At 53.3% G+C, this 24,923-nt stretch overlaps 2 protein-coding genes across 2 annotated transcripts; one reads left to right on the forward strand and one right to left on the reverse strand.

Annotated features, from left to right (window-relative positions):
* Nucleotides 1-14,473: 14,473 nt before the first annotated feature.
* Nucleotides 14,474-17,571, forward strand: AB675_5058 (DNA replication licensing factor mcm4; the record flags this gene model as incomplete). Its single annotated transcript, XM_018145239.1, has 4 exons — nt 14,474-14,768; nt 14,814-15,973; nt 16,021-16,923; nt 16,978-17,571. The coding sequence occupies 4 exons, from the start codon at nt 14,474-14,476 to the stop codon at nt 17,569-17,571; spliced, it is 2,952 nt and encodes a 983-aa protein (XP_017999226.1).
* Nucleotides 17,572-20,583: 3,012 nt separating this feature from the next.
* AB675_5059 (uncharacterized protein) lies at nt 20,584-21,099 on the reverse strand (the record flags this gene model as incomplete). The annotated part of the gene is made up of 1 exon (XM_018145240.1): nt 20,584-21,099. One exon carries the CDS (start codon nt 21,097-21,099, stop codon nt 20,584-20,586), a length of 516 nt encoding a protein of 171 aa, XP_017999275.1.
* Between the last annotated feature and the right edge of the window lie 3,824 nt (nt 21,100-24,923).

Raw genomic sequence — 24,923 nt, forward strand, 5'->3', positions numbered from 1 at the left:
CTTACCAGGAACTTTGACAGACATCATCGCCAGCGGCATCGACGCCGATCACACATACGCACCGACTTATCTGGGAAGCACAAGCATGGAAAGAAGAATCATTGGATATGGATAGAATGAGGGTGCTGTCGAGCTGTCATAGAGAGGTCCATTTTGGCAGACATCGATGCTTTTTCATAGGCTGACTGGCTATCTGGATCACTAAGAATGAACGTATCGATATCCCACGATGACACCAGGAGGTCGTCTGCATTACGTTTCTGCTCGACGGTGTGTATCTTGTATGCATGCTCTACGACCTACTGCCCTCGCACTTGGGCGATGTCTCTGTGGCGACGCGGTCTCTATGGGGGCACGGTTTCCGGTCCACCAGTGCTGAACCACACGCGCAGAGGCCCTATCCCAGCGACCGATCCGGGCGTGGCACGGGTGAAGAGGCTGGCAGAGTGGAAACGGAGGCCAAGGGAAATTCGATACGCGTGGATGAGACGAACGAGCAGGTAAATCTCTGCAGGCATGGAAATCGCAATGCCACAGTGATCCGTCGAGAGGAAGAACGGCGGCGGACATTCTGCTGGTGACTGCATCGAGGGATGCGAAGCATGGAGGTGCGAGTGATGGCCAAGTGACCTTCAGTGACGGACTTTACCGTCCTTCATCACCGCAGTTAGAGGGACGCGACCTACGTGAGCAAGTCGAGCAAGTACTGACTAGAGCAAGCGCAGCGGCTTTGCAAGTGCCTATCGCTGTTGCAGTGGCAGTTAAGAAGTCGAAGGCCACAGTGACCGTGGGCAACTCACACGTATCTTCCTAGTTTGATCCAGAGGTAGTCACCCTGATACCTTGTCACTTCCGGGATGAACAGCCTGGACCAGCTCAGCAACTTTTCCTTTCTGTCGCTGTCGAGTCATGCGTAACAGATAGATATCCCAACGTGGTAGGAGAACTTCCCTGTCCTCACCCACATAGACCACTTCGGACCTATCCTCAACAACAGCAATAGCAGAAAAAAGACTGTGCGTGACAGATAGAGGTCTCGAAAAGGCAAGAGAGCTGCCTCTCCCGTTCCACACAGACCGAATGAGATCAAATCAAAACAGCAGCAACAGGAATAAAAAGCCTGTGCTGGACAGATGAAAGTCCCAGAATGGCAGGCGGCCTTCATTTTCCTCTTTCATGTAGAAGAGGTCGAATGGGTCCACGAGAACAACAGCAATAACGACGGAAAAAGCCTGTGCTGAACAGATAGAAGTCCCAAAAAGGTAGACGACCTTCCATTCAAGGCACCTGGTAGGCATGTCATACTAACGATGAGACTCCGTTTTCCTGCTGGACAGAGTAATGCTGGGAGTCTTTCAAGACCGCAGTAGACCAGGTCGAATAGCACTTTTTTTTTTTGCTGTTATGGTGAACTTTGACAGATAGGAGTCCCAAGATGGCAGGAGACCTTCCCGTTGAGGAAGATCCTCCTGGCCGCTCACTCAACCAAAGCTAGCCTCGCTTCACTTACCTTCACCTCCACTCGTCCACCACAAAGGAAACACCCGACTTCTCATTTGCGTACTCCTACCTGTACAGCATTGAAGGCCGGGTAGGTGGGATATCCTGGATGTCATGGGCAGGCCGAACAGCAGTCTCCACACGTTTGGAATAATACTCAGAATGAGTATCTTCGGCCTGCAATGAAGTCGAAGCCTCCGTGGGTAGCGCACAAGGGCGGTTCTCGGCCCTCTTACATGCCGGACACTTACACGGACCGCGATCTCCTGGTCAAGCGGCTACTGTTCAATGAGAAGGCCTCCTACCTGCCTGGATTGATCTCACCGGCCGAAACGAGAAGGATTGTTCGTAGCTCATCAGGTTAACGAGATGGATGATCAATGGCGGTGTTCGCGGCGTCCTCGCGTTCGTGTCTTCAAGCCGTGGCCAGAAACGATGCTACGCTGCGGTTGCGCCAACAGCCAAGATAATGGAGAGCAACTCACATGCTCTTCACGAAAACTTCGTGCCAGCATCGGTCGTCTGCAGTCATGGCAATTGGGCACACGAGCATCGCACTGCCCGAGAAGAGCCAGATGCAGGGCGCTTCGCCCCCGTGGGGAAACCTTGCCATTGTGCTGGCACGGGTGGCAGCCACAATTTTTGTTGAGACACCTGCATGCAGACATGACTTACAGAAGGACTTGCTTGGTGATGCAAGCGACTGCTTGGGTGGAGAGACGGATTTGCTGATCACGTTTTAAAGTGTGTGATCAGTCGTCCAGATCGTGGGATATGATGTGGTGACCCGGAGCATGTGAAGATGGTGATCGAGTTGGGGTGGAGAATTGGGTTCGGATCGACTGCACATCATTCTCACCACCTAGGCTTCACTGACTGGGCAAGGCGCGTTTGTCGTCGAGATCAGTATAGTCCCTAACAACCTTCTTGTTAACATCGGACGCACTTGTGTCAGAGGAGATCCGCATTGAAGTCTGGCTAGATCCAAGTCGGGTTGGAATCCACATCGTATGTAGCGCGCCGGTGAAGGCAGGTCCCGCCCGTGCGGATACGTCGTAAGCATCCTGCCCAGGTTCAACTGAGCAGCAGCTGGCGTGACCAGGATCATAGAGGCTCAGGCTTGTCCAGATTTGAGGGGTCCCAAAAATGATCCAGAGCTTCCTGGGGCATCCGTAAGCTCTCAGAGTCGTTTGTCTGCAGAGGGCGTGGTCTGGGGGATGAGGGTGGAGTCAATACTATCGTCGCTCACAGATCGAGCTTCTCCACAGTCGCTTTGCATTGCTGTGCGACCACACCTGTACGGAGAGACAGCTGGCGGTCGCAAACCTGGAACACTCTTGCAGCGTGAGCAACAGCGTGGGGGGCACTCGAATACCTATTCGGATGAGTCCAACAGCGCATTGGGTGCTTTATCAATATTCGGAAACATGATGCGGCAGCCTGAGAGAATCTGATCAATCCTGGAGGACTGATATGGAGTGAAGCAGACCGTAGCCCATGGCGGCAGCAGGCATGTCTGCTGGTAGTGGCACCTAGCCAGTTCTCCGGGGTGCATGAAGCCAGGGCCAGTCAGACCCCGTTGGGCAGCAAGTGTGTAGCATCGCACGAACCCGTGGCATGTGAACCTGTGAAGGACAACCTACGTATGTGGCAGAACCTGAAATGATCGAGCAAGGTTTCGCTGACGTGCTTTTGCAGAAAGCATGCGTGCTCTCAAAAGGCTGAGGCGTACTATGATGTCGATAGTGATACAGTGTTTGCCTTGAAATTGAGATGCCGGGCAATGTTGAGACTGGTGTGTCATAGTTTTCCAGGCGTTGATCTGTTGTGTCTCGACACTATCACATGTCGAGACAGACCTGTACTGGATCCTGGTCGCTGTGTTGCAGTCATCTCCACGGACCCACGTAGCCCTGGAGGCTACAGAGAAAGGTCCCAGACTGCACCCCAAGGTGGAACAATCATGCAACTCGTATCTCTGGATGTGACCGCAGAAAACCGGGATATGAGGTAAGAGACAATCTTGAACTTCCCAACGGAATGGCCAGGGTGGGGAGGAACGCCTTGGGAGCCCTTACGGCGCGAAGCGCAGTGGAATACAAGCAGTGGCGATAAGGACACGAGAAGGCGAAAATGTTGTTAAGTCTGGAGAGACGCATGTGAAAAGATGTTGAATTAAACTTGGTGAGGATGGACGGAGAATTTGGCCCTGAGGGTCCTGAGCTAGTGAGTGCTAGTGTGAAGGCCACGGGCAAGGACTAACGAGTCAAAGGAGTGCTGTGGCCCTGATGGTAAGAGCGAATCCTTTCAATGCCGTGAAGGACGACGATCGATGCTACTGTAACTTGCGATGAGCTATTTCGTCGTGTATGGCAAGTTCGCGAGCAGCTGCTGAGCAAGGAGCGACTCACGGAGCGCACCGGAGGACACCGCTTAGGACATCCTGAGATGGCGCAAGCTGCATGGCTTGCATTAGTAAGACTAGCGGCCTCGTTATTTCGCCGTTAATGGTCGCTGTCGCTTCGATGGTGGGGTAAGGGCATCTTGCCCCTCTATCGCAGCCAGGTGAAAATTCTGATCCTGCAGATAACGCACTGTCTGGATTTTGCAACAGTCGTTGAAGCAAGCTCGAAGCGCCCGCGCTCCTGCTGGAGCTCGCAAATTGCAGTTGCCCCAGATGGAGTCAATGGCAGACAGGTTCCATATGATCTGATCTGTGGCGGAGCGCCTGGAGTGCAGGAACGTCCTCATTCCTGGACTCCCCGTGAGCGTACAGATACTCCTTACACGGTCGAGACATTGGTAGACGTTGAAAACAGCGGTCATTTACATTTCGTACATCGTAAGGCCAGTGTCGTTCCTGACTACCCCTTATCTCACGGTTAATCGCATGCGCTCAGACAGGTGAGTAAGTCGCCTCATTCGGACTGCTGCGCACACAAGCAGTCCCGATTGAGCCGATTTCCTGCCTATACAGACCATGTAATTGTGCACCGCCGTTGAAACTGGCAGCGTTAGTGGGTTCGCGGCAGATAGTAAGCTATGCGTCACTGTCTTGCTGATACGTACCGTGATGCTGTCGCAGCTCAGCGACGCTGATCAAGTGTAATACGGCATCGAGAGATAGCAACGTGACACCCGAGCAATGCTGAGGAGCTGGATTGGTTGAACTAGGGTTGCTGCACGCTTGGGACCGGAAGCCCTCGAACCTCGACTAAGCGCGACGATCAGATTCGGAAGCTGATGGCAGCTAGGCAGCCTGAGATCGTTTCCTGGACCCTGATTTCGTGCAATGCGAGACCCTGACTGAAGATCGGCAGCGCCAGCAAAAGTCTAGACGCACTGCCGATAAACAACGACCTCAGTGACAATTATTTGGCGGTGATACGTAGCACAACATGTGTGTCGCAGAAACTCGCGGGGAAGGAACCAGCGCAGGCTCCTTGAGCTACGCCAAGGACGAGACTGATGTCCTCCACATACGTCGCTGAAAGGCAATAACGAACCCCGCGAAGCGCTGGCCAGACTGTCTCAAACCCCCCGCTTCTGCACGTACACCCACTGTCGTCGGTAGCCCGCATTAACGATGGAACGGAACCTGCGCTGCTGTCAATTCTTGTGCATGTCGAGACCCGACTCGATCATGTCGCTAAGGTCTTGTCAACATCTCAGCAGTGGCACCAGAGCAATTGCCAGATAATCTGTCGATTTAAGCTTAATAATATGTAATCTGCTACTGACTATGGGGTCTTTTGACCCACCGACAATCTTCAAGACTCAGTGTTCGTGCTAAAACGTGATCTGCTCTTTGATCAGCAGCCAAAAGTGGCGCAATTTGCTGCGCAGGTTTGGTCTCGTCCAGAGGATCATGCAAAACGTACCTCTTGTCCATGGAGCTCCTGCTATGGGAGGCTCTGTGAGACTTGAAACAAAGTTGCCACACCGATATCGTTGAAGTCCTGCTCACATGCCTAGCCACATGCAGTGGACCAATGATCGGTTCCGCTACTCACCGCTCGTTTACCTTGCAGCTGGCGGCACATCCATATCCTCGGGACTCGCACTTTGCATGCCGGCAGACTGCAGCGTTCGAGATGTGTAAAGCTGCCGGTCTTGAGAGACATTACTTTTGTGCGTCTCGAGGTGATTATTCTCGTGGGTGAGGTTCACGGTTCGTAAGTCGTAGCCTAGTCAACCGGAATCTGTGATGTTAGATCTCTGGTCTGTGCACGCGTCGCCAAGCGAAGAAGAAGCCACAAAGCCACAGCAACACGAGTCCTTGGTTTGAACTTTAGCCACATGAAATCAAAAGACGAGTCAGACGAGCTCGTCTGAGACCGAAATAGCTGGGCTCAAGTATGTAGCCAGGCAAGCTGGTGCCCATTATTGTGTGCGATAGGCACGATCACGGAATACATCCAGGCCATGTCGCTTGTTATTGAGGCTGATCCTTTTGCGCTGAATTCTCCTGCAAGACATGGTTACCTGATCAGTATGTGCTCGCTGGGATTTGCGCGTACTAGACCACGCCCGAGACTGCAAAGATGGTGCCGTGATAGTGGTCAGGTACCGGCACTTTGCGGATGTTGGCAGATTCAGGAACATCACGAAACCGATCCCGTGATGGATGTAGACTGGTCATGATGGTGGCTTTTGTCCGCAGAGAACGCAGAACCGAGTGCCAAAGAATGGGTCTGAACAAGCTGTGGCAGCCGTCTAGTCGCGCCTAGCGTTGGGGCTACGGCCACTAAACGTGGTGCCTGACGACTGCTATCAGTCTCGTTCAGCATCTTGCAGAGTCAGTGGCATTACTTGATACTGCCTCTTTGACTTGCACACTCGAGCAGCAGATATCCCACAGAGCCTCTTCAAAGCCCTTATCAGTGACAGCGCACTGTGATTGATGAGAGGAGAGGTCGCCAGCACAAAGGTAGGAAAACGTTGTGGGGGTACTTGGGCCATGGAGAACGTGGTACAAGGCCGTTTCAAGTCGTAAGCATACCTACACCAAAGCAAAGTCACTTAGCGTCCGCTGGATTCAAGGAAGTAGGCGTCATGATTTTCATGACGCTTCTGCCAGCTCGGCGAGCGCTCGAATGTTGGCCATGACGACAGGAGGGTAGCTGTCGATAAGCAAGTGTCGCACTGAGGTTGAAGCATCATCTCGTGCACTGGCGGTGATGCTCATTTGAGTGATTTTCGCCTATATATCCGTGGTGAGCAAAGATGCTGTACAGCAGGGAAATAACCTTGACATGTGCAACGGCATTCGTAGATTAGGGCAGGTGCAAGACTGCCGCACTTCCGACGCAGTCATTCGAAAATACTTTAATGTCCGAGTCCGTCGTAACTTTCGTAAGGAATGTATCCCCAGGAAATGGCTGGGTGACAGTCCGTGCCCGTGACAGCGGCCGTAGGTACTGCACACGGCATAATAAATTACTGCCATCTTCCATCGCAGTCGTGATCGTTTTTCTGCGAGCATCGACTAAGTCATCAGCTTATCGGACTTTCTCAAGCAGGGTCTGCTCTGGTAGTTCAATCGACTCATCGAAGCAATTCCCGCAAGCATTATTGCACCGACGCCCTGTGCATACCTTCTGTCTGCGTGGTTTCGTTGCGCGTTTTGCTCTCTCGTCCTGCTCCGCTTGACACACTCAATTCTGCAGCTAGCACGAGCTTCATATGCACAACGAAAGTGAACTAAAAATCTAGCGTCACACCCCAGTCCATCTTCCCTGTCCGCCACAACTCGCTACGTTTGGGGGTGCCACCCAATCACAGGCTCCATCCGCGCCCATCGAGCTGACCTTGCCCACCAAAAGACCACTCCAGAACTCAACGCATATCCTGCTTTTACAAACACCACTCACTACGCTACCTGCGTATTGCTTCCCTCTATCCTCACCTCTCCAGCAGAGCACATATCCTTCCTCGCCCTTCCCTTTCCGTCCCTGGTGTTGTCACAATAGGCCTTGCCAGCCTGTTGGTTCTTTTCCTCGAGGTAGAGTAGAGAGACTTTTCACCAAGCTCTCTCCGCGTCTTCCGGGATCCAACAAACGAGCACCGAGAGGACATACTCGGTGTTGCAAAACAAGGAAAATCGTGTGAAGAGACGACACAGAGCAACAAAGGAAGCTGCAGGCAACAGATCGAGTCACTTCCCAGCTCGACTTGTTGCTTCCTTCACGGTGCAGGTGCAATAGTGATTTTTATCGCTATTCTCTTCGACTCAGGATACTGTACGGTTGTTCTCTGAACCCGTGGTATTCTTTCTGGAACGATCGTATTCTGTTGAGTCGATTTTTTGTCTTTTGGCACGAGTCGCTACGAATGTGAGTACACAGTCATTTTCTTTGTCCTCGCGGCCGTTATCAGCAACAACCTTGGAACGGAGACACCTCAGGTGCCCCGCCCAGAACGCAAAATCCTCCACTGGCACCGATTACCTTCAGCTCGAGTACAATTTCCTAAAAATATGAACTCATCTATCTAATCACTATTTCATGCGCATCGTCAGTGCGATACAAGACACCTCGTGCTAATGAACACCGCGCACAGATTTCTTCATTCTTCCTTCATAGATCGAATACGTGGTGTCTCTCGATGAGCACTTGATTCCTTCTACCATCTACAGCATCTTCCCGCAGGCCCTGGTCAACGTCCTCTCGACCACCGCCCGGATGCCTTACACACCGCCAGCACAAGTTTCACCAGAGGCATCCAAGACGCCTAGTCCTACAATAAGCCGGTCGCACTCGTACTCGAAGGGTCTGCTCACCCCAGAAACAGCAGCCACTCGACCGAACCTGCCACGTTCACACGGCTCATCATCATACTTGTCAAGACATCGACGCAGCCCGTCGCTGAACGATGTCAAGGAGCTGCTACACAACGGCGAGGCGTACTCAGCCAATGACTTCGATCCTCATGGTAGCCTCCGCCAATCTCCTCCTCCGCAGAGCAACTCTCTGATCCCAGCAGGAATGACCATATCACCTCCCGATTCTGCACAGAACTCTGGCGATGAAGATGAAGAGCGAGGCCGATCGCGAGACCTAGAAGCGACAAAGTTAAGGAACTTCAGTTGGCGATTAGTGGAATCCAACAAAGAAAATCCGGTTCGCCGAACCGAGAAGAACAGAGACAGTCAGAGAACGGCGCTGTCGTTCCTCCCAACACTGGAACTGTTTCTGCCAACGACTCACGGCCACCGCTCTCTCGCGAAGCACGCAAGATTTCGCACTCGAGGTCAAGCACTGATAGCAACATCAGCTTCGAGCCTGCCGTGGAGATACCATCACCACCTACCTTCAAGCCAGAGTCTGACGAGGACGAAGATGTCGATGCGGGCCTACAGCTGTCTCGACCCACCATGGTGAGGAAAAAGTCGGGTGAACTTGTTCGACCCGCTCTTCGAGCATCCTCTCGGCGGCGGCCTTCGAGCATGCCAGGTACACCGACCTACTCGAAAGCAGTCCACTTCGACTCTCATCTTGAACATGTCCGGCACTTCTTGCAAGTCGATAGACCGCTTGCAGTCAGCGCGGGCTCTTCACCAGTGGAGAACTACGAGAGCGAGTCTGAGTTTCCTTTCGGATCAGAAGAAGCCGCTGCTCGTTCTCGCACCTCGTTCGATTGGGAGATCAAGTTGTCCAACTTCCCTCCTGCTTATGAGGTCGACGCCCGCAAAGACTGGCCCGTGCATGTTGAGAGAATATTCCTCTCATCTGACAACAAGTCGATGGTCGGTTCCATCGCCGTACAGAACTTGGCTTTCCATAAAGTAGTTGTCTCAAGATTCACATTCGACTACTGGAAGACCACCTCAGAAGTCGTTGCAGATTTCAGCCACGATGTCCGACGAAAGCAGGACGACAATCTTGATCGCTTCACTTTCAGCATCAAGCTTGCTGATCAAGTCAATCTGGAAAACAAGACCATGTTCTTCTGCGTCAAGTATGCCGTCAACGGCACTGAGCATTGGGACAACAATGGTGGCTTCAACTACCAGGTAGACTTCTCCAAGAAAGTCAAGCCAGCTTCAAGCAAAAATGGCTTGCCAGGACTGGGCGCCCGTCCGCTCAGTGCGCTGCCTCGCAGCCGACCATCACCACCTACCTCAACTGGTCGTCGCCCGTCATCGTTCCCCACCTCGTTCGATGACTTCTCAACAGGCTTCGAAACTTTCTCTACCAGCTTCCGTGACTCAGCTGAGATCATGGGCGAGCCCAAGATCAAGCTACGCAGCCCTCGTTCCAAACAGGAACTTGTGGCAGACGCTCCAGTCCGCCGACCAAGGTCGAGTGGCAATGCTTTCGGCACTCGCTACGACTTCAACTCCTCGCTGAGCGCAGCTAAGAGCACAGCCATCTCAGTTTTGGGCGAGCAAAGCGGCTTGACCCCGATTTCAGGTACAAAGCAGACTTCCCGCGATGTTCCTGTGGTCAATGGGACCAGCTCAGGTGTCGCCTCTGCCAAACCTGAGACTGGTGCCGGTGCGAAAGCTGAAGTGGTCTCGAAAGCTCCTGCTGTGCAACCAGTAGACAAGCCGGCTGCTCTTCTGACAGAGAAGCCACCACTCACCTCTCAATCCTACCAGGAACTAGTGGAAAAGTACTGCTTTGTAGGTTCCCGCGACAAAGCCGAGGCGATCCCATCCAAGGGCTAACATGTTTTCAACAGTTTGGCACACCAAAGTTTAACGCACCTTCGGCAGCCATCAGGTCGGCCGTGAGCACAACTGATGGTGCTGATGATGTGTCGATTTCGGATCGAAGTACTGCTTCCCTCAATAGCTCCGGCTCGTCCACTCCAGTGTATCGGAGTGCGTCCCCGTCGCCGCCAACAGAGCTTGCATCAATCCGGTCCACGAGTCCTCAGCTCTCGAGGTCCAATTCGCCTCTGCCTGGCTCGTGCTACAGCTCGCGATCTGCTTCGCCCGCATTTGGCTCCCCATACCTTGGGACTTTCCAATTGATGAACGAAGCATCAACCTCGACGGCCATTCGAGGATAATCTGGCAGTCGTCCAATCCAGATAGGATTGATCGACAGACTCGGGAGTGGTTAACACTCGCAACTTTCGACATTAATGACTTGCGTTTCTTCAAGCAATTTCAGCGGCTGTTCACTTGCGCATTCTCCAATACGCGCTGAGCATTTCCTGCGGATGTTGCATTCTTTGCAAAATTCTTCACTCACCTGGATTTTGAGGGCAATTGAAACCCTCACGGAATGGCGTCTACCTGGTGGTCTGAAAAAGTGCTTTTACTGGATTATTGTTAATAGACCCAACTTCTTTTGCCGGCAATGCGTGTGTCGGATATCATGATCGGCGAAGGGGAATACAGACTGGAAGGGCAAACCGGCATTTCGAGGCCTTCCTACATGGACGAGAAAATCTCTGGCGGCATAGACTCGGCGGCGAATCCGCGTAGCTTGGGCAGGTTGTCGAAACTGCAGCATGGATCGTTTCGATTGACGCAAAGTGGCTCTATTGCACTGGTTGTAGAGCAGGCGGGTCCGCCAGAAGTGCTCCGTGCTGCATCGTGGCCGGCGAGCAGTCCCTCCTGCAGTGGACTCCCGCCGTGACTGGCAGTATGATCAAGTATTTGCTGTGGCCGCTGTGCTCTCGGAATGGCAGTGAGCGGGGACGTACATATGGCGTGGCGGAACAGTCAATTGATCAGTATCGATAGGCCTTGGTGTCAATGGCATGGAGACTGTCAAAACTTGAATCCTATCTTTCCTGGCCTGCTATTTTCGGTGACTTCGAGATGATGTGACGCGATGCGTAGCTGTCTGAGTTGAGCCCGGACGCCGGTAGCCTCCTAGTGACCAAGTGATGGGATAAATTGCAGGGCGACAGGGTGTACGAAAGCGATCAGCATAGATGACTTCCTGAGATGATGGCACCAGCAAGAATAGACCGTGTACCGCCACGTGTTCATGCCAGAGTGTGAGATGAGACGTGAGACATATGGTTGACCGCCGAGGTGCCTGTGAGCCTGAGTGACCTCGAGCATGTGATGGCGTATGTCCTTGGCCAGTGCAAATTGGACGAGTGGTTGGTGGGCGATGACCAGAGGACAGCGTCGGTGTGCAGCTGTCCTGGGGAGGTGCTGCTCTCAGATGGTCGAGAAGGAACCCAGAAGCCAGACCGTGGAAGTCGAGAGTATGGACTGACGGTGGGCGTACAATTTCACAATGTATAGCTGATGCAGTACATCATGAACAAAGAGCTCGAGGTGGGGGAGCACATTTATCCATATGCACCATACCTCATCTCCTCATGTATGCGGCAGGATATTGATGTGTGACCCCGCAACCATTTTCCGAAATTTGGAAAACGGTAGGAAAATCCTCAGCTCGTGAGATGAGGATAGCTGTGATTGGGTGTCGCCGTGGTCACAGGCACCGAAGAGAGGGCTCGTGAAGCCTCTTTGGGCATAGTTGTGGACGCCTGGGTTGCATAGGCTGTGGAGTATAGAACAATGGGACGGTCAGATGATTGCGCAAAGAGGCGGTCGGGCTGTGTGAAAGTCTGGCCTCGGGCGGGTCAGGGTCTGAAGAGGTATCGATTCCGGTGTTGGCCTTCCGTGGGTGCAGTTGGTGAAATGAGCGTGTGATGCTGATAGTCCTACTCTGTCGACTACTGTCGTAGTAGCACAAGGCACGATATCGGGGCAGACGACTGTGGTGAGCAGTGATCGCTTGAGGACGTGGCTCGTAGTATATACTATACTGGAGGGTGCGGCAGGAGCTTCGATTCACGGGTGTCGCCTCTGGGGACGGCTGATCATCGGCCGGGGTCGGGTCAGGTCAGGTCTGGACCTCGCCTTGTGGGCTGTCAGACTCTGGATAAATTCATCTGGGCGGCTCTTCTCAATGCAGCTTGAGGGTCATGTGCTGACACGCTCACGCTGATGTGTGGTGTAGTGTTCGAGATGTGGATGCGTGGAAGATCGTACAAGGAAACATGGGACAGATGCTCATATTAAGTCACGGAGAAGTGCCCAAGACAAGGGGCACAAATCGTCGTCCAAAACGCCGGCAACCCGAAAGCACGACAAGCCAGGGATGCGGCGTTCCATATATCATTAGCCTCCCGTGACAGAACCTGCCATTTGCATGCTTCGAAGGCGAGAAGAATTGAGACTGTTCTATGTAGTGGAGCATCTTGCCTCATTCTCGTATCTCCTGGCTGTGGATTGTCGAGATTGTTGTCAATCGAAGACCTCGCGAATGGCGGCATGCCCATTCTGGCCATCTTCAGTGCCGAGAATGCTCCTGGAAGTTCCAGGGCATTGCACGGCTGAAGGAATGTTCCACCCGGGCGATAAGGGCCGAGCATCCGGGGCGCCGACTGTCGAGTTAGAAGCCGTCAAAACAGCCGTGCTCACATATACTCGGGTTCTGAAAGTGTGCCAGCTGATTTCAGATCAAATCAGGAACGAACATCTTTTCTTAAGATGTCGCGGTGCTCAACAACCGAAGTTCCAGGGTAGAGACAGGGGTGTTCATCCCGGCCAGACCCTGCGTCTCGGGTACCTGACCATCTCCCGTGCCCAATGAGGCTCGTCTTGGTGAACGTCAGCCTTGTTCCCTTTGCTGAGACTGGTAGCTGATGGCCAATTGTTTGCTTGCTGAACACATCAGTTCCACGCGCGGTTGTTCGAAGCCGTAATGCTGCAACGTGGCAGCATCGTAGTGCAGCAGACGCAGTTCTGATCACGTCGTCACCGCCGGTCACCGTCGGTGGAAGCTGAAGGAATTTTTACGACCCACGTGGATCTCGAGGCGGTGAATTCACATGATAAGTCAGAAATTTTTGTCCAGTCAGTGTCTATCTGAGCTCCAGCAGCGAAAACTTCTGGGTTGACCGGCAAGAGTTCACGGGAATGGCACGAGACATGCTTCAGTTATTCAGGATCACGGAAACATGGTCCTATTGCGAAGGAAGACAATGAAATCCGCAGTTCCCGGGTGTCCAGCAACTCCTGGACATTGGTTGCTGATCATCCTCAACAACGGAGGAGATCTCCTCACCGGACTGGCCTGGCCAATAACGTTCTATATTTGATGGTGCCTGTTCGGTGTTGTGAACTGTCATCGAGTGAGATATGGCTGGACGCTGGCCATGGGGCGAGCATGGTCCTCGACATGTCTGGTAGTCTTCGATGGTCACCGCAAGGTATCTAGGTGTGCAGTGCACCCAATCGAACGGCAGGACCGTTTTCAAAATCGCTACGGCCCCTTGCGGGACGGCTTGTCGTCCCTAGCGTGAATGCGTACACGGAGGCGAGTGGTTATGTTATCGTGTCTCCAGGTCATAAGTGCAGATGCTAGAGAACTGCATAGCATACCTCGTCCATTATGAGGAGGCTTCCAGGAGCTGCTGTCATCAAATTTCATTGCCGTCTTGTGTTCGTCTGTACCAATTAGATATGTCCTGTTCAAGGCGCCATTATCGACGGAATAAAGCTACGGTGTGAAGGCGTTTGATCTAGAGGATGTCAGCATCCCTGCGCAAGATCTGACGACGATTCTCGGAATTGAACCCTGCATGCTGATGGGCACACTTACACGACGTGCCTTCTTCGTAAGGATTTGAGACTATGAGTCTAGTACTGCTCTCACTCCTGACGTTTCTCTGCTGTGACATCATGGCAGGCACAATTATTAGATCAAGGATTGATGCAGTCTCTCGAGGGTTGCAACGAACACTGGCAGCCTTCGCGACTTGACTATCTGGTCCAACAGATAGTTCACAGTGCACGAGGTCTGCAGTGGTGGATAGCGTAGCTCGGCTGAGTTTCCCGAAAGAGAACCACTTTACGCGCGACGCGAAAGACGCGTTTTTCAGCCTTGGACGCGATGGATTTACTCTGCCCCTCGTTCCGCTTGCACCGTTCGATTTACGCTTGTAGCAGTATACAGACATTTGGACAAGTCGACGATCTGCAAACAACATGTCGACGCCTTCATCGCGCCGCAGCAGAGGGCACTCGTCCCGCAAGTCCGTCACATCCACCCCTGTGCAGCAACCACCATCTTCGCCTAAGGGGTCATCGCGATCCAAAAATGGCGCCGGCGTCCCATCCTCGTCGCCAGTGTTCTTCCAGTCGTCTTCTCCCACAAAGAAGACACCACGCCCAGCCCAGCGCTCTATCGATGAGATGATGGTCAGCTCACCGCCTCGAGGACCTTCTGTCGCTGGTGATGGGGACACCACCCCTAGGGGCAATCGTCAGGTCGCGCCGGGTGGTAAGTATTGTTATTGACTTGTACGATCTCGCTGACATGGCTCAGAATCGTCTCCCGTCCGATATGATCCCAGCTCCAGTCCTCGCGCAAGCCAGCAGAACCGTGACATTCCCACAAGTAGCAGCGGACTGTTCTTTCGGGAAAATGATAGAATAACTTCGAGGAGAGGCGACATTCACTCAGACAACTTTGGTGGTCCAGGCTCGGCTCGTCGGCGCATTTTCGTGGGCGAAGATGGTTTGCCCGTCCGTGATGATGAGCCAGGGTCCCAGGCAACCTTCTCAAATCTCAATCCAAATACCTCCGAAGCCGACATCCTGGGAGGCGACTCAAGTCGCGTGATCTGGGGCACCAATATTTCCATCACCGACACTGTGGCAGCCTACAAGGGCTTCCTGCGAAACTACACGAAGAAGTACCGAATGTGGGCAGATGGCATGACCGAAGCGGAGACTGATGCTCTTGGTCCCATCGCTGAGCAGAAGGAATACGTTGAGCTGATCAAACAGATGCTGCAGCTCGGTCTCGGGACACTCAACATTGATGTTCGCAATCTCAAGGCCTACCCGTCGACCATGAAGTTCTATCACCAGCTCAAAGATTATCCCCAGGAGATGATCCCAATCATGGACCAGTCTGTGAAGGACCTTGCCGTGGAGCTGGCGGCCAAGGAAATGCAAGAGCTGCAACGTGCAGCCGCGGGCCAGGGTGCAACTCGTGCCCCAAATGGCAGCTCTGCTCCTATGGAACCGAGTTCAGATGCTGACAATGCGAATCCGACCACTGGGGCCGCGATTCCGAACCTTGTGGAGCAGGCGGAGCTGATCAACTACAAGACAATGCCATTCGGAATGGAGGGAGTCATCAACATGCGTGATTTGGACCCGAACGACATCGATAAGCTGATCTCTATCAAGGGTCTAGTCATCCGTACCACACCAGTCATTCCAGACATGAAGGAAGCCTTCTTTAAATGTGCTGTCTGCGGCGACACGAGATGGGCAGGACTCGACCGAGGCAAGATCAAGGAGCCCACCGTCTGTAAACGACAGATCTGCGGCAGCAAGAACAGCATGGAGATCGTACACAACCGAAGTATGTTCGCCGACAAGCAAGTCATCAAATTGCAAGAGACGCCTGACGCTGTACCTGACGGACAGACGCCGCATAGCGTCAGCCTCTGTGTCTACGATGAGATGGTCGATGTATGCAAAGCTGGCGATCGCATCGAGGTCACCGGCGTGTTCCGAAGCAATCCTGTCCGAGTCAACCCGCGTATGCGACCGTCAAGAATCTTTTCAAAACCTATGTCGATGTTCTGCACGTCAAGAAGGTAGACAATCGCAGAATGGGCAATGATGCAAGCACAATCGAGCAGGAGTTGGCTGAGCATGTTGCCGGGCAGACGGAGCAAGTCCGCAAGGTCAGTAAGGAAGAGGAAGAGAAGATCCGAGCGACAGCTCAGCGCGATGACATTTACGATCTACTTTCGCGGAGCCTGGCGCCCAGCATCTACGAGATGGACGATGTGAAGAAGGGCATCTTGCTTCAGCTGTTTGGCGGCACGAACAAGAGCTTCGAGAAGGGCGGAAGTCCGAAGTATAGAGGTGACATCAACGTCTTGCTTTGCGGCGACCCCAGTACGAGCAAGTCGCAGATTTTGCAATATGTGCACAAGATCGCCCCGCGAGGTGTCTATACGTCAGGCAAGGGCAGCTCTGCTGTTGGCCTGACGGCCTACGTCACGAGAGATCCTGAGAGCAAGCAGCTCGTACTTGAGTCAGGTGCGTTGGTGCTATCAGACGGCGGTGTCTGCTGCATCGATGAATTTGACAAGATGAACGATTCGACACGATCCGTTCTGCACGAAGTCATGGAGCAGCAGACAGTCTCGATTGCCAAAGCTGGCATCATCACCACATTGAATGCCAGGACATCGATCCTGGCCTCAGCAAATCCGATCGGCAGCAAGTATAATCCCAACCTGCCGGTGCCACAGAACATTGACCTTCCTCCGACGCTGTTGTCCAGGTTCGACCTTGTCTACCTCGTTCTCGATCGTATCGACGAGCAAAATGACCGTCGCCTCGCCCGGCACATGGTCGGCATGTATCTTGAGGACACGCCCGAGAACGCGGCTCAACAAGAAATCCTAGTAAGTGCCGCCCAGTCCCGTGCGACACCCACCCACTAACACCTGCGCCCACAGCCAGTCGAGTTCCTCACAGCCTACATCTCCTTCGCACGCAACAACATCCACCCAACCATCACGCCCGCCGCCGCCCAAATCCTAACAGATAGCTATGTGGCGATGCGCAACCTCGGCAACGCCGTTGCAGCCACCGACCGTCGCATCACTGCCACAACCCGTCAGCTCGAGTCCATGATCCGCCTGTCCGAGGCACACGCGAAGATGCGCCTCAGTGAGACCGTCGAGGAGTCTGACGTGAACGAGGCTGTGCGCCTGATCAAGTCCGCTATCAAGGCATCTGCGACGGATGCGCGGACGGGCTTGATTGACATGGGTCTATTGAGTGAGGGTGGGAGCGCGAGCGAGAGGAGGCGAAAGGAGGATCTGAAGAGGGAAGTGTTGAGGACGTTGGATGCGGATGATAATGTGAGGAGGGGCAATGAGGTGAGGTGGTCAGATCTGTATCGTACGGTGCAGGAGGGCAATAGCGGTGGAGAGGTAGAGGGTGGGGAGTTCTCGGAGGCCGTCAGGGGCTTGGAGGCCGAAGGCAAGATCATGGTCACAGGTGAAGGTGGCGGGAGGAGGGTGAGGAGGATCACTGGCTCGTCCTGAAGACGGGAAATGGGAATGTCGTTACTTTGGATTGGCGTTCAAAGACGGCAGGGTGTTGATGAGTTGATGGAAACGAGACATGTCGATGTTGATGCGGCGGATGAAGGACATGGGGCACTGCTCATTTTCCATCAGTCGGCGTTTTCTGTACAAATGCAACGAATAGTGCCATGCAACCAGTCTTAAGGACAGAATCGTTCAAAAGCTTTTGGCACAGGAACAGATTCTCCTCGGCGGTCGAGTACCGGACGAACTATCGGCCCACAAGATTGAAGACGACCACACCGGTCGATAGCGTTGGCAGTGGTCTTTTAGGAGGCACGTAAGGAGCGCGAACCATACAGTGCGGCAGTTGCGATCCAGCACAAATATATCTGCAAGACCGGATGACAGTGGCCACGAGATGGGGCTCATGTCAGGCCGGATGACTTCACTGGCGATGCTCAAGGTCGGAGTAACTGCGTCGACGACAATTACAAGTTGCGCATATGGAGCACTCTTTTAGATGATACATCTGCTTGATTTGAGTTATTTGATGATCCATCAGTCTGATTATCGCTCTCCTCAGCTTGTGTGAACGAGTACATCGTCTGCTTCCGGCTCGACCTCATGACCCGCGTCGATGCTTCTACTTCTGTTCCTTCACTCATCTTGTGTAGTGGCCTTCCCACTATCGAATCTTGCGGTTCAACTTTCGACTTGCCTCCAGGCACATCTTTGTCGCAGCTCTTGGCCCATTTTGCCGTATGACGGACAGTATACCGCCATGTTGTACTAAGCGATATGTTTGCCGATTTTGTATACCGCCACCACGGTGTGGCGACAAGAACAATGGTCACCTTCTTCCAAGCCCCGCACTCAACACTGTTCCCACACGTGCGGCCCCAGCGTTCCTTGATGGTGTTCTCGGGTGCATGCTCGCCCCGGTCGGGAAGGTGTATAGCATAGACGCGATCAACGGGAAGGATAGATGGCCCGGGTTGGTTGCTTCGATGGGCGAGCAGGGCGGCGTTGCTGGATTGTGTGCTGCTGATGGTAATGCTGATGGCTCGAAAATATTCGCTGACTGGGCATGGTGCGAATTCGAAGGGGAAGCGCGACGCGAAGAGAAAGCAGATCGAGGCGGGGGAGTAGGGATGGAGAGACGGGGAATAGGGTTGAGGAAGAGGTGGGAGGGAGGGGAGGAAGAAAGGGAAGAGCGGTGGGATGAGGTAGGAGAGTGAGAAGGAGATGATTCTTGGGATGAGGGAGGGGAGATGTGGAGGTGCAGGTTGGGCAGGGGTTGGGCATCTGACGGGGATGGGAGAGTGTCTGCCGGAGAGGGAAGGGCGAACAGTGCTGGGAAGGACATGGTGGATGTCGGAGGGTGGATGGGTGATCGCAACGGGCTAGAGATGGGGTAGTGGGCTGATGGACTGGTGGACTTGTTGAGTGTAGTATAAGGGCAGCAAGTGTGGTTCTGACGCCGAAGGTGTCGAGTGATGGTGTGGAATGAGGATGGGGCGGGATGGTAGCAAGAAGAGACGAACGAATTCTTATAGATCAAACACAGATGTACGAATCCGGGGTCAAGTCTGCCAAAAAGGTCAGCTGCCCCGGAAAAATGAGCCGCTGATGCCTCAACTTGTAGCAGGATCTCCAGCTGGGGAAGGGTAGAGTAGCACAGAAACGGAAGGAAGAGGTTGGGATATCCGAGAGCAGCGCCTATCTTGCGATGCGGAGGAGGTTGGTGTATATACCATCGACGGATGTTGACTGTCAATACATCATGTGCACGCACCGTCTGCAGCATTGCGAATCTGCAAGCCGAGAATAGTGGTGCAACTGGATGGCTGGCAACAGCCAACCACTGGCTGCGGCAGACCTGTATAGAACGGTCTCGATGCGGACACGTGTGGCTGGTAGTCCGGGGCAGCCGGCGGGAGTGAGGAATGTGGAATGGAGCTTTGACCGTTGACTGCGAATGATGCCAAGGACCAGAACGGCGTGCCGAAAGCCCGAAACGGAGGTCCGAAAGGGCTTGGCGCGCCGGCGTCCTACCTACAGTACCTACCTCTGTGTCAAGGCAGCCAGCAACGATGTATCGCTCCGAGCAGAATGAGTGTGAAAGACACGGGGTGTGCTGAAATCGGAATTCGGACTGTTGACCTCGAATTGATTTCCGAGTTCGCGATTGGACCGAGTCGGTGCTCCAAGGTCTGCAAGTTGAATGCCATCAGGGCTTTGTTCTGATGGCATGGTCCGTCACTCCCACAACATGCACATAGTGCCATCAAATAACCAGACACACAGTGCTCTTTGTGGAAGAGGCTTTAGCGGATCAGTACGAGTGAGTGCCTTGCGCGTTCTAGCGTGTCTCAATTGATGAATGAGAAGTCTAACGTGACACTGTGCACATCGACGATCCCGTGATGTCGCTGTACCTGTGTGTGGCTGCTGGCTGAGGGCATCTTTTATTCGTGAATCACAGCGAGGACAGCTCCACACACTACCCGAGTCGATTCGATGACACACAACCGCCGTTTCTTCCCAGGGACTCGCTATTGATGTGTAATTGAGCATGCTCAATTTCCAGCAAACCCCGCTAGAGGCTATGGCTCGGGTCCTGACCGCCCGCAGACGCATTTAAAAGGCTTGAATGATCTTGAGCTGCAGGTTTGGCGTGGAAAAGTCGAGGTTTCCACATCCTGTGATAATCGATTGCGTATCGGCCGGGACCTCACAGACTGCCAAGTACAGCCCGCAGTACAGCTAGCCACGTTGCCACACGCGTCGCATTTGGAAGGCGCGTGAGTTCACATGCTGCGACAGCATGGTCGCGTAAAGATTATGGAAGCGTCCATGCAGGATCCTTTGCGATAGCCATTTCATTCTCAAGATGACCAGGCTCCACCTTGTAGTCTGCACTGAAGCTGTCGAGAAGACCACGCTTCTCCACCTGTACACTTCGCCGACTGAGCTAGCCGTGCTCCTAAAAAATTATCTTGACGTACGTCGAGGAGCCAAGCGTCTTCATAGCGCGCCTTGAACTCGGAAGCTTGAGAGGACCAAGACCAGCAAATTAATGATCCCCCAGAAAAGTGGCGTCCAGGTGCTCATTTTGAAATATCCTGCATCGTAGACAGCTCCGAGGACTAAGCCAACGATACTACCAGCGAGCAACGCCTCAAGACCGCCAATTACCACGTAGAGGATCGGGACCAACCATACCCATCGTGTAGTTTCTGCTATGGGATTTTGGCCGACCAGTTTCCTGTTTTTCGGCGTCAACTTGGAAGCGGCAGGTGACATGAGCCATTTCCTCTTCTGCAGCGCGGAAGAGTACTGCATAAGCACCGCCCATATCGCCACGAGAACATGAGCAACGCCCACAGTAATAAGTGTCCAGAACAAGGTGAATCGCCACATGTCACCTGCATAGTATAGGTATTTCGGCTCGCCTGGCGACGCGCGAATGGGCCAGTACAGGGAGGGGAAGTCGGGCGTGACATACGAGAGCGGCGGCTCTCCGTCGGTCGAAGTGGACATGGTGAGCAAGAGGCGGTGGCGCTCTCGGCCGCAGGATTGTCTCAAGGTGTCATATTGTGTAGAGGCATGGTGTGAGAAGCCGCGAGTCCAAATCACGATGAACTCCGAAGTGACGTTGGAGAACGAGGCTGAAAGTCAGCCTTGCCATGGACCCCAATCTCAACCGCTTCTAGTCATTTCGGCCGAGTACGAGCAGGTTGCCATCATGAGGTATGGCAGGGTCTTGCTGGCTACTGTCGCGATTGTGGTCATACCAGTCACTCACGATAATGCAGCTTGATGTAAGCTAACATCAATTCATGCGCTCCACGCGTGGCAAAGTACTTCGCAACACAAAACTTTGAGTCTGATTGCCCAACACGTCCGCGGTGAGAGCCTTCGGTTCCGCTATATTCGCTGATTCCGGCGGCGGGACCGTCGGGTACCCTGGTACAGCCAAGAGTCAGACGGTGCTCAATTCCACCGGCGCCATCATAGGCTTAGGCATGGAGCAGCAGGGAGAGATCTTGTTGCATCTGTGAAGTAAGCCATCGGACTTCGATTAGGTATGCCCGATTTTGTCTTTGTCATTCCTGAGTCAGACGCAGACCGCCTGGATTCCGAATTGGCAGGCGCTGCCCGCAAAATAGCCCGAATCGGTTCGAGGAACCTGGTCGTCATTTGGAGCAAGTCGCATGATCCTTGTGCTCGAACATTCACTTGCTAGTCCCGACGGCCAACAGATACGAGGTAGCATCTCAAACTCGACACGGTCTTTGGGCACCATTGCGTGATGGACGGCAGTCATTTCTTCTCAATCGCATGGTGCAATACACCAACCAGCGATAGAGTCGCCTTAAGCAGCCTCGTCGTTCCTTGGCCCCATGCTTTCCCCGCCTGCGTACAAAAGGGGACCATTTGTCAAATGCCAATCGGCTGTGTAGGGCTGACCAAACTCTCGGATACTCCAGCTTTAACACCGGCAGAATTGCTGCCAATGTTTGATCAGTCGCAGGCATTGGTATACGTGCACGAGCGCTAAGCTGATTAGATAAGTCACAATGGTAAGCAATTGGCCAAACCCCTGGGCTTACACTGCAGATGCGGATGCACTACTCACAGGATCAAGCCCTTCTGCGTAGAAACGGCCCGACGTGGTCTCCAGCATCTGGGTGCTACATACAATGTGAGCAGTGCGGGTCATACCATGCGACCATGGTCGATCAGCCCGCGTCATTGCTACTACCACAGAGCTAAACCATTCGCCTCCGCGATTTCTGCAGACGCTCCAATACGTACCCAGACCTCAGCGAATGTTGATTGCTGTGTTAGAGAAGAACGAACGGTGATGTTGAGGGAGCACAGGCAGAGATCGTGGTATAGGTATTTGACCTTACCATATGTGGAGATATTCATTCGCACAGCCTCATGGGGCGGAGAAGGTGTGGCTGAAGCTATACCAGAGAGCATTTGATCTGTAAAGGAGGGCAAAGTGTGGTAGGAAGATCCACGTTTGAAATAGGCTAAGGGGACGCATGCAAGGTGCAAACAGAGCCTCGCATAGTAGTTTTGGATCTGCACTAAAGTCCACCAGATATCTGACAAGTGTGTACGATCCCAACGGTCCAGACGGTTTGTCGGACGGTGAACGCCGGCTAAGACTTTGCTAAACAAGGAGTGGGCTTGCATCATCAAGCACACCGGTTACAGATCCGGCACCCATCCAAGTGCTAGAGTTGACTTCCCGGCAGCGCGATGAGTTTGGCGCTTCTCCGGCGATTCAGCTCAAGTCGCTAATTTGATCAATAGGGATATTCTGCTCTGACCACAGTGTTCAAAAGACCATCCTTGTGGACTCTGTGCATCACGAACGAGCCAATCATTCCACCATTTTCCAGTCGACCTCATCGATGCTAATTTGCTTTGCTTGACGCAACTATCCCGCCATAGCAGGTCGCAAATTCAGTCTTTGGGGTCGTAAATCCATGGGATGCCATCAAAGGACAGACCGGTAACACTTCACGCTTCGTCTAGCCGCCAAATGCTCTTTGGGAGCGTCAAAAGTTCTCCTACTGCCGGCACGGAACATGCCAACGTCCAGGATCGTTAGGGCCCTATTGAAGATCTGTACCCGACTTCTACAAAAGGCTACTGAACTTGCATATAGGGCTGATCGTCATGGGGTGTGCTAGTCGAATCGGGACTCATAGTAGCTTCTAACAATGGTCCGGTCGGCAGGTATTGGTCGTGCCACCGTGTGCCTGCGTCCAGCACATCACCGGTTGAAACCGTTCGTCATCATCTGGTCGTATTGCTTCCGCACACTCTCCATCGGAAATCGATGGGGCTACTCATCCGCTTCTATCTTGTGCCTCTACAGAATGTACGCTTGTTACCCTCGAGGCAATTACGACTGCAACGCATCGCAGAGGCGAACCAGTCAATCTGAGATGAGCTCGTATCTAGTGCCTGGCATCTCACTACTGGCTAAACTTCACAGACGTACCGGTGACCACTGGCTTGTTTATACTACGTCCATTTGAACACCATTGGGCCCAACGAGGCTACCCAGTGCCCTACCAGGGCCCACCTAGACTATGATACACTTCCCGGATAGTGGGTCTGTGGCTAGTACTGCAGAAGTTCAACGTTAGGCCCCCAGGATCAATAGAGTCAGAGCGTCAGCCATTTTAGAGCCGTTCGACAGGTGGCAGATCCCGGCAACCTGGGATTGCCCCAGTCAAGATCATATATGTCCAAACATATACCCACTCCGGGTCGATCATATATCTATGCAATGTCACTACACTAACATCTCCAGACTGTCGCCAACGAAGAGTAACGAGCCCAGTCTGTAAATAAACCACCTACGCATCTGTCAACGTCCAAGATCCTCTCGTCCATTTGGCGACCCCTAGGAACAAGCTGGAAAGCCTGCTGTGTACCACTGCAGAAACGACCAGTGGGCTATTCGACAAAGCGGCAGGACTTGCTTTGCAAGTCCACTCATTGGAGTGTTCAAAATAGACGCCAGCAAGAGACTCAGCACACCTGGTGCCTCTCGATCACGTTCAGAAGGGCCGCCGCTGCCGGGTCAAAGGGCCCAGCCGGAGGATCACCTGCTCACGAATAGCGAGCTCCAGCGACAGCTATTCCACGGCGAACCTGCCTCTGACCGACCAAGAGCTGCCTCAGTCTACGCTCAGATACCAGAGCAGTCAGTGCTCAGGTCAAACGCGGCTCCATTTGTTTCAGCCCAACACGAAGAGGCAGACGCAGGCCATCTCAATAGCCTCGCTCGTGAGCGGCTTACTGCCCGAATACCAACGGTGGACCAAAGGTAAGTGTTTCCAGGAGGATGGTCATCACCCGCGTTTGCTAAATCACACCACAGTATGGCTACTCAAGTTCTTCGTTCGCATGGGCACTTCGACCAGTACCCCCTTTCCTTCGATCCAGCTATACGTGGTCAAGCAATAGGTAGGTCAGATGGTCTCCAACCATGTTGCTGCTAAACGATGACAGATGCGAATATGTTCTCTCTCTACGACAATGAGCCAGCAAGCTCTTTCATCGTTCACCCGAATATGTTGCACTCGAGCGAGTCATCCCGCAGACCGTCTCTGTCCCCTCAGCAAGTCCGGTCTGGTCCGAAACGACAAAGAACGCCTATACAACATCATCAAAGAGATCTACCACGATCGAGGAGTCAGAGTCGATCCGAAGCACTAATGACATACGTGACGAATCAGATACACTCGAATGCATTTGATCTGCAGGGCCATCAGCCATCGCTGGCTGTCATCCCATCTCAGTCTGCACCAACAACGCCGCAGATACTACCT

Source organism: Cyphellophora attinorum (genome assembly GCF_001299255.1).
Source record: "Cyphellophora attinorum strain CBS 131958 chromosome Unknown Contig15, whole genome shotgun sequence".
Lineage (NCBI taxonomy): Eukaryota > Fungi > Ascomycota > Eurotiomycetes > Chaetothyriales > Cyphellophoraceae > Cyphellophora > Cyphellophora attinorum.